The sequence below is a fragment of the Grampus griseus genome (genome assembly GCF_964374135.1).
Source record: "Grampus griseus genome assembly, chromosome: 3".
Taxonomy (NCBI): domain Eukaryota; kingdom Metazoa; phylum Chordata; class Mammalia; order Artiodactyla; family Delphinidae; genus Grampus; species Grampus griseus.
Genome location: NC_139019.1, coordinates 163,944,691 through 163,957,950, shown reverse-complemented (window position 1 = coordinate 163,957,950; position 13,260 = coordinate 163,944,691). Strand labels below are relative to the sequence as shown.

The 13,260-nt window shown below is 56.2% G+C and overlaps 1 protein-coding gene across 1 annotated transcript; it reads left to right on the top strand.

The window, feature by feature from the left end:
* Positions 1-7,825: 7,825 nt before the first annotated feature.
* Positions 7,826-12,652, top strand: PODNL1 (podocan like 1; the record flags this gene model as incomplete). The annotated part of the gene is given in 10 exon segments (XM_082652347.1): positions 7,826-7,865; positions 7,868-8,184; positions 8,680-8,773; positions 9,053-9,117; positions 9,256-9,365; positions 9,605-9,761; positions 10,024-10,139; positions 10,589-11,246; positions 11,942-12,090; positions 12,213-12,652. Coding segments are annotated over 10 exon segments (1,857 nt in total). The 3' UTR covers positions 12,364-12,652.
* Between the last annotated feature and the right edge of the window lie 608 nt (positions 12,653-13,260).

Genomic DNA, 13,260 nt, shown 5'->3' with positions numbered 1-13,260 from the left:
AACATGTGATTAAAAAAAGTTGGTCTATCCATTCACTGGATACTATCAAGTAATAGAAAAGAACGAATGATGGTACACGTAAAACTATGTTTTACGTCAATTATATCTTAATTTAAAAAATAAAGATAATTTTAAAAAAAACCCTATGGTTACATTTGACAACATGGATAAACCTTGCTACCAAATAGAAGAAGTCAGACAACAAAAAGTACACACTCTATGATTCCATTTATATTAATTTCTAGAAATTGCAACCTAATCTATGGTGACAGCAGACCAGTGGTTGCCTGGGGTGGGGAGTAAAGGGAGGGAGGGAGAGAAGGCTGACAAAGGGGCATGAAGATACTTTTGCGGGTGATGGAAATGTTCACTAAACCATGGTGATGGTTTCATCACAGGTGCATCCATGTTGAGTTTTGAAATGATGAGTTTTTTTTGAATTGAAGTATATTTGGTTTACAATGTTGTGTTAATTACTGCTGTACAGCAAAGTGATTTAGTTATACATATATACACATTCTTTTTTAAAATATTCTTTTTTATTATAGTTTATCACAGGATATTGAATATAGTTCTCTGTGCTCTACAGGAGGACCTTGTTGCTTATCCATTCTATATAAAAGCTTCCATCTGCTAACCCCAGCCTCCATTCCATCCCTCCTCCAACCCCCTCCCCTTTGGCAACCACCAGTCTGTTCTCTATGTCTGTGAGTCTGTTTGTGTTTCATAGATAGGTTCATTTGTGTCGTATTTTAGATTCCACACATAAGTGATATCATATGGCATCTGTCTTTCTCTTTCTGACTTACTTCACTTAGTATGATAGTCTCCAGTGGCAGAAATGAGTTTTGACTCATGTATGCTTTAAATATTTTCATTTTTATTGTATGTCATCTATATCTCAATCAAATTTTTTATTCAACAGATATACAAGGATATTTGGGGGCAAGCCCCCTCTCCTCTCAGCCCTAGCCACGCAGTTCTCCCCTCAGAGACAGCCAACTCATGAAAATGTTTAGTTTATGAAAATGATCGCTATTGTTAGCCTGGCTCTGCAACTTTTTTTTTTCTTCATGAGATTAGCTCGACTCGCACTAATCCATATAGTGGTTTGAATGGTCATCCACAAAAAGATGTGCTGACGTCCTAACCCCCAGAACATGTGAGTATGACCTTATTGGGAAAAAAAAGATATACTTAAATGAAGGATTGTGAGATTATCCTGGATTAACCGGGTGTGCCCTAAATCCAATGACCGGCGTCCTTAAAAGAGACAGAAGAGGAGCAACACAGACACACACACAGAGAGAAGAAAAGGCCACGTGGAAACTGAGGCAGATATTTGCGTGATGCAGCTACAAACTCAGGAACAGCAAGGATTGCCAGCAACCACTAGAAACTGGAAGAGAGACAAAGTAGTCTCCGAATGGAACCAACCCTGCCAACACCTCGACTTTGGACTTCTAGCCTCCACAAGTCCAAATAAATAATTTGGACTTCTGAAACGAATCTGTTGATGTTGTTTAAAGCCATCTGGTTTGTGGTCATGGGTTACAATGGCCACAGGAAATGAATACAATATGTGTAGAGTCCCTTGTGCGTCCTAGATCTTGCTGTCTATTATTTTAATAGGACACTTTTTTTTTTGTCTGTTTATCTATTCCCCTCTTACGGGATTTTTTTCACTCGCTCACACAACACATGTTCATGGATCACCTGGCACTCAAGACGCACTGTTCTAGGTTTGGGGAGACATTGGTGCCCACCTCCATGCAGCTAATATTCAGGTGGGGGAGACGGCCAGTGGGCAGAAATATAAATTAGGATGTGAGAAATTCCAGGAAGAAAAATAAGGCAGGGAAGAGGAAACAGAGTCAAAAAAATTGCTTCTGATCAGGGGATTTGGTGAGGGGGGGGGGGTTCTCTGCGGAAATGAAGTTGCCAGCCTTGTGAGATGGAGAGCAAGAGAGAATTCTTATTCCAGTTAACGCGCCTGCAGGGAACGTCCCTGTGCCTACGTGTTGGGGCTGTGTAAGAAGAGATGGCTGGTCCTTGGGTGTCGCAGAGAGGGTAATATTCCTCATATTCCACTTGCTTCTCTTCGCCAGCCCGGTGCCCCGCCCAGCCCCCCGTCGATTTCTCCCTTCCTTGCGGTCACGCAGGACCACGTGACTAATCCTTGCCAATGAGACGCGAGCAGGAGGGTAGAGGGGCCCTTCAGAGTGGAAGCCCTGAAAAAGTGTTGGGGAGTCTCTCTCTTCAACTGCGCCAGCCACGCAGAGGCAGCTGTTCAAGCCAGTGCGGTCTCTGTTGGACTGGATCGCAGGGTGACTGTGGCTCCGAGGCCCCTGCTGCTGATCTATTGAGATCGCGGTGTGGGGATGACCGACTCTGACGTTAGTCACTAACTGTTGGGGTTGTTTGCTGTGTGGAATGATCTTGCCTGCCCAATATACACGTATATACATTTGACCGTTGAACAGTGTGAGGGTTTGGACGCTGACCCTCTGCGTAGTCAAGAATCCGTGTATAAGTTTACAGTTGGCCCTTCAACCTTATAGATCCAAGGTTCCAGATCTAGATTCAGCCCACCATGGTGTGGTACTGTAGCACAAATTTAGTGAAAAAAAATCCGTGTATAAGTGGACGCATGCAGTTCAAGGAAATATATATATATATATATATATATACACACACACACACATATATAAAATGTGCGTGCGTATATATATAAAATACGTGTATATATAGTATATATGGACATATATAATACAGTTGCTATATATATCCTTTTACATATATATGTATGTGTATCCTTTCATGTATTTATATAAAATCTATATAAATGAAAGGAGATTTATCATGAGGAATTGACTTAAGTGATTCTGGAGGATGAGAAGCCCCACAAGCTGCTGTCTGGAAGCTGGGGACCCGGGAAGGCCGGTGGCATAATTCCAGTCTGAGGCCTGAGAACCAGGGGCGCCGATGGCGTACATCCCAGTCCTGGGGCAAGAGAAGACTGATGTCCCAGCTCAAGCAGGCAGGCAGGACAAGAGAAAAGGGATGAGTTCCTCCTTCCTCCGTCTTTCATTCTGTTCAGAGCTGCTGTAGATTGGGTGATGCCCAGGCACATTGGGGAGGGTCACTGAGTTTACTGAGTCCACTGATAACCCATGCTAAGCTCCTCTGGAAACATCCTCACAGATGTGCCCAGAAAGAATGTTTAATCTGGGGGGTCCCATGACCCAATGAAATGTTTTCATATGATTTTATATTTGACACATTTAACCATCACCAACGAGTATGTGGCAGGTACATCTGTAGTTTTACCAGATACTTTCAGGTTCCTTTCTGACCCTCCTTCTCCATGGCCATCGCTGGCTTCTCTTCTGCCCACCCCTCAAGCATAAGCATCCCTCGGGGGTCTCCCTTGGACTCCCTTCTGTTCTCCTTCTAGACTTTCTCCTTGGTGGATATAATCCATGCCGTGTCTCTACAGTGAGGTGAGAGGAGGGGAGGGAATTCCCTGGTGGGCCAGTGGTTAGGACTCTGCGCTTCCACTGCAGGTAGTGTGGGTTCAATCCCTAGTCAGGCACAGCCCAAAAAAAAAAAAGAGAAAAAAGAAAAGAAAAGAAAAGGGTGGGGGGGGAGAGAAGAAATAAAAGAGAGAGAAATGGTGGCTTAAACAAGAGAGAGACCTCTTTTTCACGCCTGGTCAAAATGACTGACGCTGGTTGTTTGGAAAAGCCTGAAATTCCAGGGGCTGCTTTGATATCTCTGAGTCTCGTAGGGCCTCAAAGGTCTAACTGTGTTTCCCTGCTTTTGTCAGATATGCATCCCCACCCCCAACCACCTGACTTGTTTCTCTATCAGCCAGACCAGCCACACCCCATGTGGTCCTCGACCTAATGGGTTTCACCTCTCTGCCAGACTGAGAAATTATTCAAACAAGACAATCACATCCTCTGATGGGAACCAGAGGGCACCCCTCCCTTTTGTCACTACCAAGCCCATCTCCCACAGCCCCTGCTTCTTGGTTCAGCTGCTGAGTGTACCCCCAACCATGGGGCTCAGTGCCCTCCTCCAATTCTGGCCTGTGAATGTGACTAACTAATCATCAGATGATGTCGTCTATCCATATTAGGTGTCATGTGTTTGGCCATCTTGTACTATTTAGGGCATGTGATTCCTCTTTCACCAACGGGGTCAATAGGAGGTGATCAAAACACTGGTCAGTCCATGGGTAGCACAGCCTTCCATGGTATGTGAGACCCAGGTTCCTGCTATCTTGTTGCTCCACCATTCAAGGCCTCTAGTCCCAAGGCAATGTCATGGCCCAAAATGGCTGATGGAGTTCCAGCCATCACATCTACATTCCATCAGTAGGAAACAGAAAAGCACCCCCCTTTCCTCAAAGTTGTACACACCACTTCTGCTTACATATAGCCACATCCACCTGCAAGGGAGCCTAGGAAATGTAGTTCTTTATTCTAGACAGCCATATGCCTGTCTAAATATCAGTAATTTTATGGACTGGGTCCAGATCCTGAGGGACTTATCAGCCAGATGAAGGCTGACTGAGGAATTTGGCCTTAGCCTGTGTCTCAAGGCTGGATGCCATCATAGGATGAGGAGGGGCAGGCCCAAGGTGTGCCTTGGGATCATTAACTGCTACTGAGTTAAGACCCCTCCTTTCCTCTTCTAATTGGGAAAAAACTACATTTTCCATCAGCTTCTTGCTCCCTCCTACATCAACCCTGCCTCTTCTTCCCACCAACCAAAATGAGACCAGATTGCTGCACTAGCTGCTCACGGTGTTACTGCAACCCGCTGACTCCACGGTCATCCCTACTCTGAGATCAGAGCCTCAGGGAAACCAAGAGACACCAACAGCCCTTCCCCATGCAAACTTCCCCACACATACAGACACAATTCTACATGTATTTCATAAAGGTGTACTAAATGCTGATTCTGCCAGGCTCTACGTTGGTGGACCATACTCCTTTGCTGTCCCTGCAGAACTCCCTCCTGGGCGGGGCAGGGCAGTGGAGGACTGAGCTGGGCTGGGCAGAGCTGGGCTGTGCTGGACTGGGCTGGGCACTGCAGAGTGTAGAGAAGGGAGTTTGTTGCAGGAAGATAAGGCCAGTGGGTCATTTACAAGAGTGGTGATTATGTTCCTAGCCAATCAGCACATTCCATCTCTCTGTGGCCACAGGGACTGATTCCAGATGGACATGTGATCAAAGCTAGGCCAATGACATATAACCTTGGGGCTTTCAGCAGGACTAAAGCTGGAGCTATCTTGGCACTGCACAGAGAATCCTGCCAGTAGAGCTGAGAGGTAGAGAGAGACTCCATCCTTAAGGTGTCATCCTTAAGGTGTCATCCAGTCCCTGGATCCGGCTATGCCTGAAGGACAGCCCCTCAACATTTCCATTCATGAGTTAATAAATACCCTTGTTTGTATTAGTTAGTTTGGCTTCAATTCTCTACCCTTTGCAACTTTAAGAGGCCTGCCAGAAACTCACACAGCTTGTTTCTCATTGCCACTTCCCTGGGGTTAGGATCAGTGCAGTAGTTCAGTAACTCTGTGGGGCTGGCCGCATTACGCGGCTAGGGAGACTAAGGGCCTTCTACACAATGTCCAAGCTAGTGGTGGTCAGTCCCACAGGGAGAGCCTGGAGTGGGCCCATTGTTCTCTTCTGGTCAAAGCTAAGACATGTCTTCTGTCCTAGCCCTGAGGGACCCCTCTCCTGAGGCCACACAGTCCTGGGAAACGTGGTCAAATGAGTACATTTTTGGGTCCAAGTTTCCTCCTCTGTGGAAGAGGGATTAATAATACAGACACCCTCTGTCTCCATCATTCTTCCACATCTTAGTCCCTTCTTCCTTCCCACCTGATATACTTCACTTCCATCACCCCATGGCTTGACCCCCCCCCCCAAGCCCCCTGTAGTTGGTGCTGTCTGGGGCCTACCATGCCCCCCTCTGGCCTCACCAGCAGGCATGTAATATCTCTTTAGGGATGGAGTCTACTCTACCCAAACTGCCAGGGAATTCAGATTCCTTTGGGGCAGCTCTCAACCAGTGACTGATGGAGGGAGTTGGAGGATCAATACCCCAGCTCTCTCACCCCTCGGATGAGATGACTCTGATCCCCCAGGGTTCCCCAGCGAGACTGAGCCCCAGATGCCTATAGTGAGAATTTGCTTAATTACAAGAGTGACCAAACTATCCCAATGTGACCAGGACTGAGGGTTCCCCAGATGCAGGATTTTGAGAGCTAAAGTTGGCAAGTTCCAGGCAAGTTGATTACCCCAGTGATAACGCATCGATTCATGACAGTTCCCTTCCTTCTCTCTGCCACATCCCTGCTCCCCTACAGCTGCTGTCTCCCAGACAAATACACTCAGTCCTCATCTCAATCTGTTTCTGAGAGACCCCAATCTCCTTCATGGCCTCTGAGCAGCCCATCAGCCACTCCAACCCAAGCTGAGCACTTGTGGGGCAGATGCTGTGCTGGGAACTTTCGGCCCACTACCTGCCTTTGCCTTGTGACCGCCTTTTGAGGAGGGGGTCTTCTGTCAGCTGCATTTTATGCATTGGAAAGCTGAGGTTTGACAGGAAAATGACTTCTCTGAAGTCTCACGGGTAAGTGGCGTGTCTCGGGGGATCGGACCTGGGGCAGAGACGGGCTTCCTCACCCCTCAGCACACACTTCCGCTCTGCGGTTGAGGGCCTGGCATGTGCTGGGCACCGTCTCACCCCCTTCTTTTTTTTTTTTGCAGTACGCGGGCCTCTCACTGCTGTGGCCTCTCCCGTCGCGGAGCACAGGCTCCGGACACACAGGCTCAGCGGCCGTGGCTCACGGGCCCAGCCGCTCCGCGGCATGTGGGACCTTCCCGGACCGGGGCACGAACCCGTGTCCCCTGCATCGGCAGGCGGACTCTCAACCACTGCGCCACCAGGGAAGCCCTCACCCCCTTCTTATGCATGATTTCATTTAATCCTTACACCACTCCCGGGAGGCGAGGCAACTATTCCCCCACTTTGCAGAGCGGGAAACCAAGGCCTGGAGAGGTGGCGGAGCCCAGGTTCAAGCCCAGGCAGGCTGCCACTGAGTGCACATCCTTAACCACCAGGCTGGTGCCTCAATACGTGTAATTTCCTTTTGGGCGGCGGCTGTGGCTATTTGGGGATGGGGGAGCCTGGCTGCCAGTGAGGCCAGCTGGCGGGGGGGGAGGAGGGGCCCAGATGGCAGACCTGGCTGGGAGCCCACAGACCGGTGTCTGGACTGGCAGGCTGAGCCCAGGCCTGCCCTGACCCATCATTGCCAGCGCCGGTTCCTTGGGGACCCTCCTGTGCCCTGAAGCATCCTCCACTCCTCTGCCCCCACCTCTACTCCTGCGGTTGGCCCAAATACCAGACAGGGCAAATCTCAGCTTTCCCCCAAACATTCCTCGCTCCTGTGGCCCGGCCCAGGCTGGCCGAGGTTACGCAAGCAGAGCTGGGGAGGCGGCGGGGGCGGGGGGGGGGAGGGGGGTGGTGGCGCGGAGGATTGGGGGGAGGTGGGTGGGACAGAGGGGACAGGCTGGCCTGTCCTCATCACCCCATCCGGTGCCTGCCTGCCCTCCGCAGGGTGGGGAAAGGGTGGGCCAGCTCCCCTGAGCCCCTGGGAGAACAGGCTGGCGGGGGGGAGAGTGGCCAGCGCCAAGAGATGGGGGGCGGTGGCGGCCACAGCAGAACCTCCAGGAGGTGACCGCCTGCTTTCCATTAGGGAACCCTGGTCAGCAGTTCCGGCAAGACGGCAGACCTGGGGCTGGCTATGGTAAGTTGGGGCAGGGGAGGGTCTGAGGGTGGGGCCTGCCTGCCCGCCCCCCTCCATGCGGGGATGCTCCTGTCGCCATGGTGACCCGGTGCCCAGCCTGGGGACACCCTGAGCCGTCCCTCAACTCCCAGTGGCTGAGCCTACTGCTGTTGCCCCTGCTGCTGCCTGGGCCCCCGCCCGCCCTCGGCATGGAGGACGCCTCGTTCCCCCACCTGGGGGAGAGCTCGCAGCCCCCGCCCCGGGCCTGCCCCCCACGCTGCTCCTGCCCCCGGGCTGACACAGTGGACTGTGCCGGCCTGGACCTTCGAGTGTTCCCGGACAACATCACCAGGGCAGCTCAACACCTCTCCCTGCAGGTGGGGCCTGGGGTGGGGGCGCAGGGTAGCTCCCAGGGGAAGCGGGGAGCCTGGGGAGTGGTTGGGTTGAGAGTGATGGGGTGTGGGGTCCACGTGCAGGGGTGAGGCATTGGGCGTGAGGGTCTTGGCACTGATGCGAGTCGGCCTTGAGGAGGGTGCAGGGCCCTGTGTGTCCGGTGAGAGGAGGTGGGGGCACAGATATTGGAAGTGGGAGGGGCTGAGGGTTTAGGGGTGTCGGGGAAGTCAACGTCTGGTGATTACGGGGTTGCTTGGGGTCAGCGTGGCGGGGCATTTGAGATCAACTGTAGGGGTGCATGGGGCGCTGGGGGCCACTCTCTTTTTGGTTACAGGGTTGTTCCGAGGTAATAAGGCATTTGGGATTGAGTAGAGGGTGATGGGGTGTCAGAGCTCACTGCTGAGGCTGACGGGAAGCTGAGAAGCAGGGCCCAGGGTCACGGGGGTCAGGGTGTGAGTGCCCCGCTCCCTGCCCCACAGAACAACCAGCTCCAGGAGCTCCCCTACAACGAGCTGTCACGCCTTAGCGGCTTGCGGACCCTCAATCTCCACAACAACCTCATCTCCTCCGAGGGTGAGGGGGACGATGGGAGGCGGCCCCTCCCCACCACGGTCCCCGCCGCCCTCTCCCTCCCCAGCTCGGTCTGTGGGCAGGTCTGCGGCTGTTCCCAGCACTGCCCTTTGCTGAGCAGGATGGAAACTCAGGGGATGGGGGGCAGGGGCTGTGGCTTTTGAGGATGTGGGGGGCGGGGCCTGGAGGAGCCTCTGCCAGTCCCTGGCTGGGTGGGAGCACAGACTCCGCCCTGCCCCCACCCCACACCAGCGGTCCCCTCACTGCCCACCTCATTCACAGGCCTGCCTGACGAGGCCTTTGAGTCCCTCACGCAGCTGCAGCACATCTACGTGGCCCACAACAAGGTGAGCCCCCCTCACACACACACACACACACACGGGGTGCAGCCGGGCTGGGGTCACATAGCGCAGAGGGTAGATGGGACAGCGGGCGGTGGGGTGCAGGAGCGGGGCCACAGGACCAGTGCAACTCTACTCCCGCAGCTCTCTGTGGCCCCCCAGTTTCTGCCCCGCTCCCTCCGTGTCGCTGATCTGGCTGCTAACAAAGTGACGGAGATCTTCCCGCTCACCTTTGGGGAGAAGCCTGCGCTCAGGTAGCCCCTGGCCCAGCCCAGGCCCCAGGGGTCTCAGATATGCCTGGGGTCACTCCCCACCTTGGGGGGGGTCTGGTGGGGAGACAGGGCCCTGGATGCTCTGTTTGGAGAACTCAAGACTGAAGCAGAGACCACGTACGCTCACACACACACACACACTCTCACACTGAAGGTGGCTGGGGTGCGGGGCGGTGGGGAGGCCAGGGCGGGGCTGGTGGCCGGAGCCTGGCTCCCCTCAGGTCCGTGTACCTCCACAACAACCAGCTGAGCAATGCGGGCCTGCCGCCCGACGCCTTCCACGGCTCCCAGGCAGTTGTCACCCTCAGTCTCTCCAGCAACCGGCTCAGCTATGTGCCGCCCAGCCTGCCGTCCTCGCTGGAGCGGCTCCACCTGCAGGTGCCCCTCCTTCCCCTCACCATCCCCGGGTCCCCACCTCCCTGGGCTCCCTGCACCTCTCTCCTGAGACACCCCGACACCTCCTTGTTATCCCAGTAGTCAGAAATGTCTCTGAGTCCCTTCCACTGGCACTGGTCGCTCACAAGCTCTCTGTGGGCAGCCTTGCTCAAGCGAGCTCCTGGTCCCTTACTCAAGAGCCCTCTGTGGCTCCCCACTGCCCTCTGTCCCGGACCCTCAGTCTCATGCTCTGCTCCCTTCCCAGAACAACCTCATCTCCAAGGTGCCCCGAGGAGCCCTGAGTCGCCAGACCCACCTCCGGGAGCTCTACCTTCAGCACAACCAGCTGACGGACAGCGGCCTGCACGCCACCACGTTCAGGTGGGGCCTGGGGACAGGGGGTTCGGGGGTGCGGCCTCGTGCCGGCAGTAGGGGCTGAGGACTCAGCATCTGGGGGCCCCAGGCCTCCATCCCCCACCTCTGTATGACTCTTAACTCAAGGCCTCACTTGGTGAGCGCCTACAATGGGCCAGGCTCAGCCAGGCACCTGGCAGCATCCTTGTCTCCAACCACACCCTGGGCCTCAGTCCTACTACCCAACAACACGGCTGCCACGTGAACATCTCAGACCCAGAACTCTGTCCTGGTCACCCCTACATTTAACCCTCAGTCTGGAATCTGCCCTGATCACCCCCAGGTTTACCTCCTACCCAGATCTCTCAACTCATCACCCCCAAGTTGGAATCTCCAGCTTACGTCTCTCGGGACCAGCCCTCAACACCCCCCACTCTGGGCGCCCAGCCCGACGCCGACCCTCTCTCTCCTGCCAGCAAGCTGCACGGCCTCGAGTACCTGGACCTGTCCCACAACCAGCTGGCCGCGGTGCCCGCCGGCCTGCCGCACACCCTGGCCGTGCTGCACCTGGGCCGCAACCGCATCCGCTGGGTGGAGGCTGCCCGGCTGCGCGGCCTGCGAGGGCTGCGCTACCTGCTGCTGCAGCACAATCAGCTGGGGGCGGCGGGGCTGCCGGCCGGGGCACTGCGGCCGCTGCGGGGCCTGCACACGCTGCATCTCTACGGCAACGGGTTGGACCGCGTGCCCCAGGCGCTGCCCCGTCGCCTGCGGGCCCTGGTGCTGCCCCACAACCGCGTGACCACGCTGGGTGCCCGCGATCTGGCCGCCACGCCCGGCCTGGCTGAGCTCAACCTGGCCTATAACCGCCTGGCCAGTGCCTGCGTGCACCGCCGGGCCTTCCGCCGGCTGCGGGCCCTGCGCAGCCTCGATCTGGCCGGCAACCAGCTGACCCTGCTGCCCTCTGGCCTGCCCGCCAGCCTGCGCACCCTGCGGCTGCAGCGAAACCAGCTGCGGGCCCTCGAGCCTGAGCCGCTGGCCGGCCTGGACCAGCTTCAGGAGCTCTGCCTGGCGCATAACCGGCTGCGTGTGGGTGACATCGGGCCTGGCACCTGGCATGAGCTGCAGGCCCTCCAGGTCAGGGGTGGGCTGCTTGGCCACACTGAATGCCCGCAGGTGTCCCCACAGCCCCTCCACTCCCCGGCCGGCCTGCCCAGCAACTCCCCTGCAAGGCTCTGAGATGCCACAAAGAGAGCTCCCACTGCAGGCCAGCCCTGGGGTGGATAAGACAGATCCAGCCCCCAGACCTTTGTCTGTGCTGCCCCTGCCACCTGGTCCTCCACGACCACCCCTCCACCTCCCCAGCCTCTAGCTCCTTCTGAGTGCTGTCGATGCCCCAGAATTCAGGCCATGTGTGGGTGCCGGGCGCTACTCTAGGCCCTGGAGATGCCACTGGGCACAGAGGACACAGCTCCTGGCCCCTGGCACAGACATCCTAGTTAGGGAGAGAGCAGTCAGCAACAACCATAAGCAAACAGTTGCTAGAAGGGCACGAGGAGGTAAAGGAAGGACCATCTTTGTGAGGGATTAACTGAACCAACGGTTCCCACAGCAGGCAGCGACCCTGCCTGTCTGGGCCCCCACCACCTAGAACAGGGCCTGCCCCAGAGGGGACTCAGTTTACCTCTGTTGAGGGCAGGATTTGGCAGTCACAAAGTAGCTGAGGGAGGGGGCAGAAGGACCGGGCTGGGAGGAGAGCAGTTTGGGGCTTGGCTAAACGGGTGGCCCAGGGCCTGGGGCCGCCACGGCGCCATCTCTGCCCGCCTGCCCAGGTGCTGGACCTCAGCCACAACGAGCTGTCCTTCGTGCCCCCCGACCTGCCTGAGGCCCTCGAGGAGCTGCACCTGCAGGGCAACCGCATCAGCCACGTGGGCCCCGAAGCCTTCCTCAGCACGCCCCGCCTACGTGCCCTCTTCCTCAGGTGCCCTGAGGGTGGCAGGGCCAGGGGGCTCCAGGTGGACAAGGGAGGGCTGTGGGGGACGTGAGCAGGCCTGGGGGGTCACCTCCCCTCAAAAACACCCTCACGCCCACCTCTCGTTCCAGGGCCAACAGGCTTCACGTGACCAGCATAGCGCCCGAGGCCTTCCTGGGCCTCCCGCACCTTCGCGTGGTGGACACAACGGGTAACCCTGAGCCAGTCCTGGTGCAGCTGCCACCCACAGCCCCACGTCGGCCACGGGCAGAGGGCCCCTGAGCCTGGAGGGGCGCAGTAGAGCAGCCCAGACACCTGGGGCTCTGCTGGGCTGTGGACTAAGGAGACAGCGCCCAACCTGGGGCTCGAGCTGGCTCTCTCAGGCCTGGAGAGCTGGGCCCGCCTAACCCACGCTGGCCAGGATGCTGGGACAGGGGTGCCACCTCGACACACAGGGAGCCCAGGGAGAGACTGAAGCGTGCAGCTCGCACACTGGGTGTGCAGGCAACTCCGACCCTGCTGGACACTCCCCCACTGCCCGTGCAGATGGACACAGCAACAATAAAGCCTAGCCCGGGACCTCCCTCGCCGTCCAGTGGTTAAGACTCCGTGCTTCCACTGCAGGGGGCGCAGGTTCGATCCCTGGATAGGGAACTAAGATCCCACATGCCACACAGTGCAGCCAACAACAAAAGCGTAGCCCTTTCAAGTGTTCACCACCGGCCAGGTGCCCTTCAGCTTGTGGGAGGGGCTCTCGTCTTCCCTGCGTCCAGCAGAAGCAGCTGGAGCTCTGGGATGCTAAGTGGGTCAGGCAATTTGGCCCAGGTCCTACGGCCAGTGAGCGGCAGGGCTGGCTGTCAAGGCCCTGAGACACACACGGGTCACCAGGCACCACCACGTATGACCTGGCCACACGTGTAAACCCAGATACGCCCAAGGCCACCAGCTGAAGAGATACTCGCGGATGCCCCCAGGTGGGCCACAGACGCTCATGACACGTGCACAGGCCTTCACACACGTCCTCGCAGCAAGTGTGCGCGGAGCACACACCCTTCATGGGCACACCCCCTGCCAGCCTGCTCCTCTCGCAGACACCTCTCCATCAGCCCCCAGGGGAGCCGTGAAGGAGACCCAGCCCAGGCACTGAGGGCAGGAGCAAGAAACAAAGGCAGGACAGAG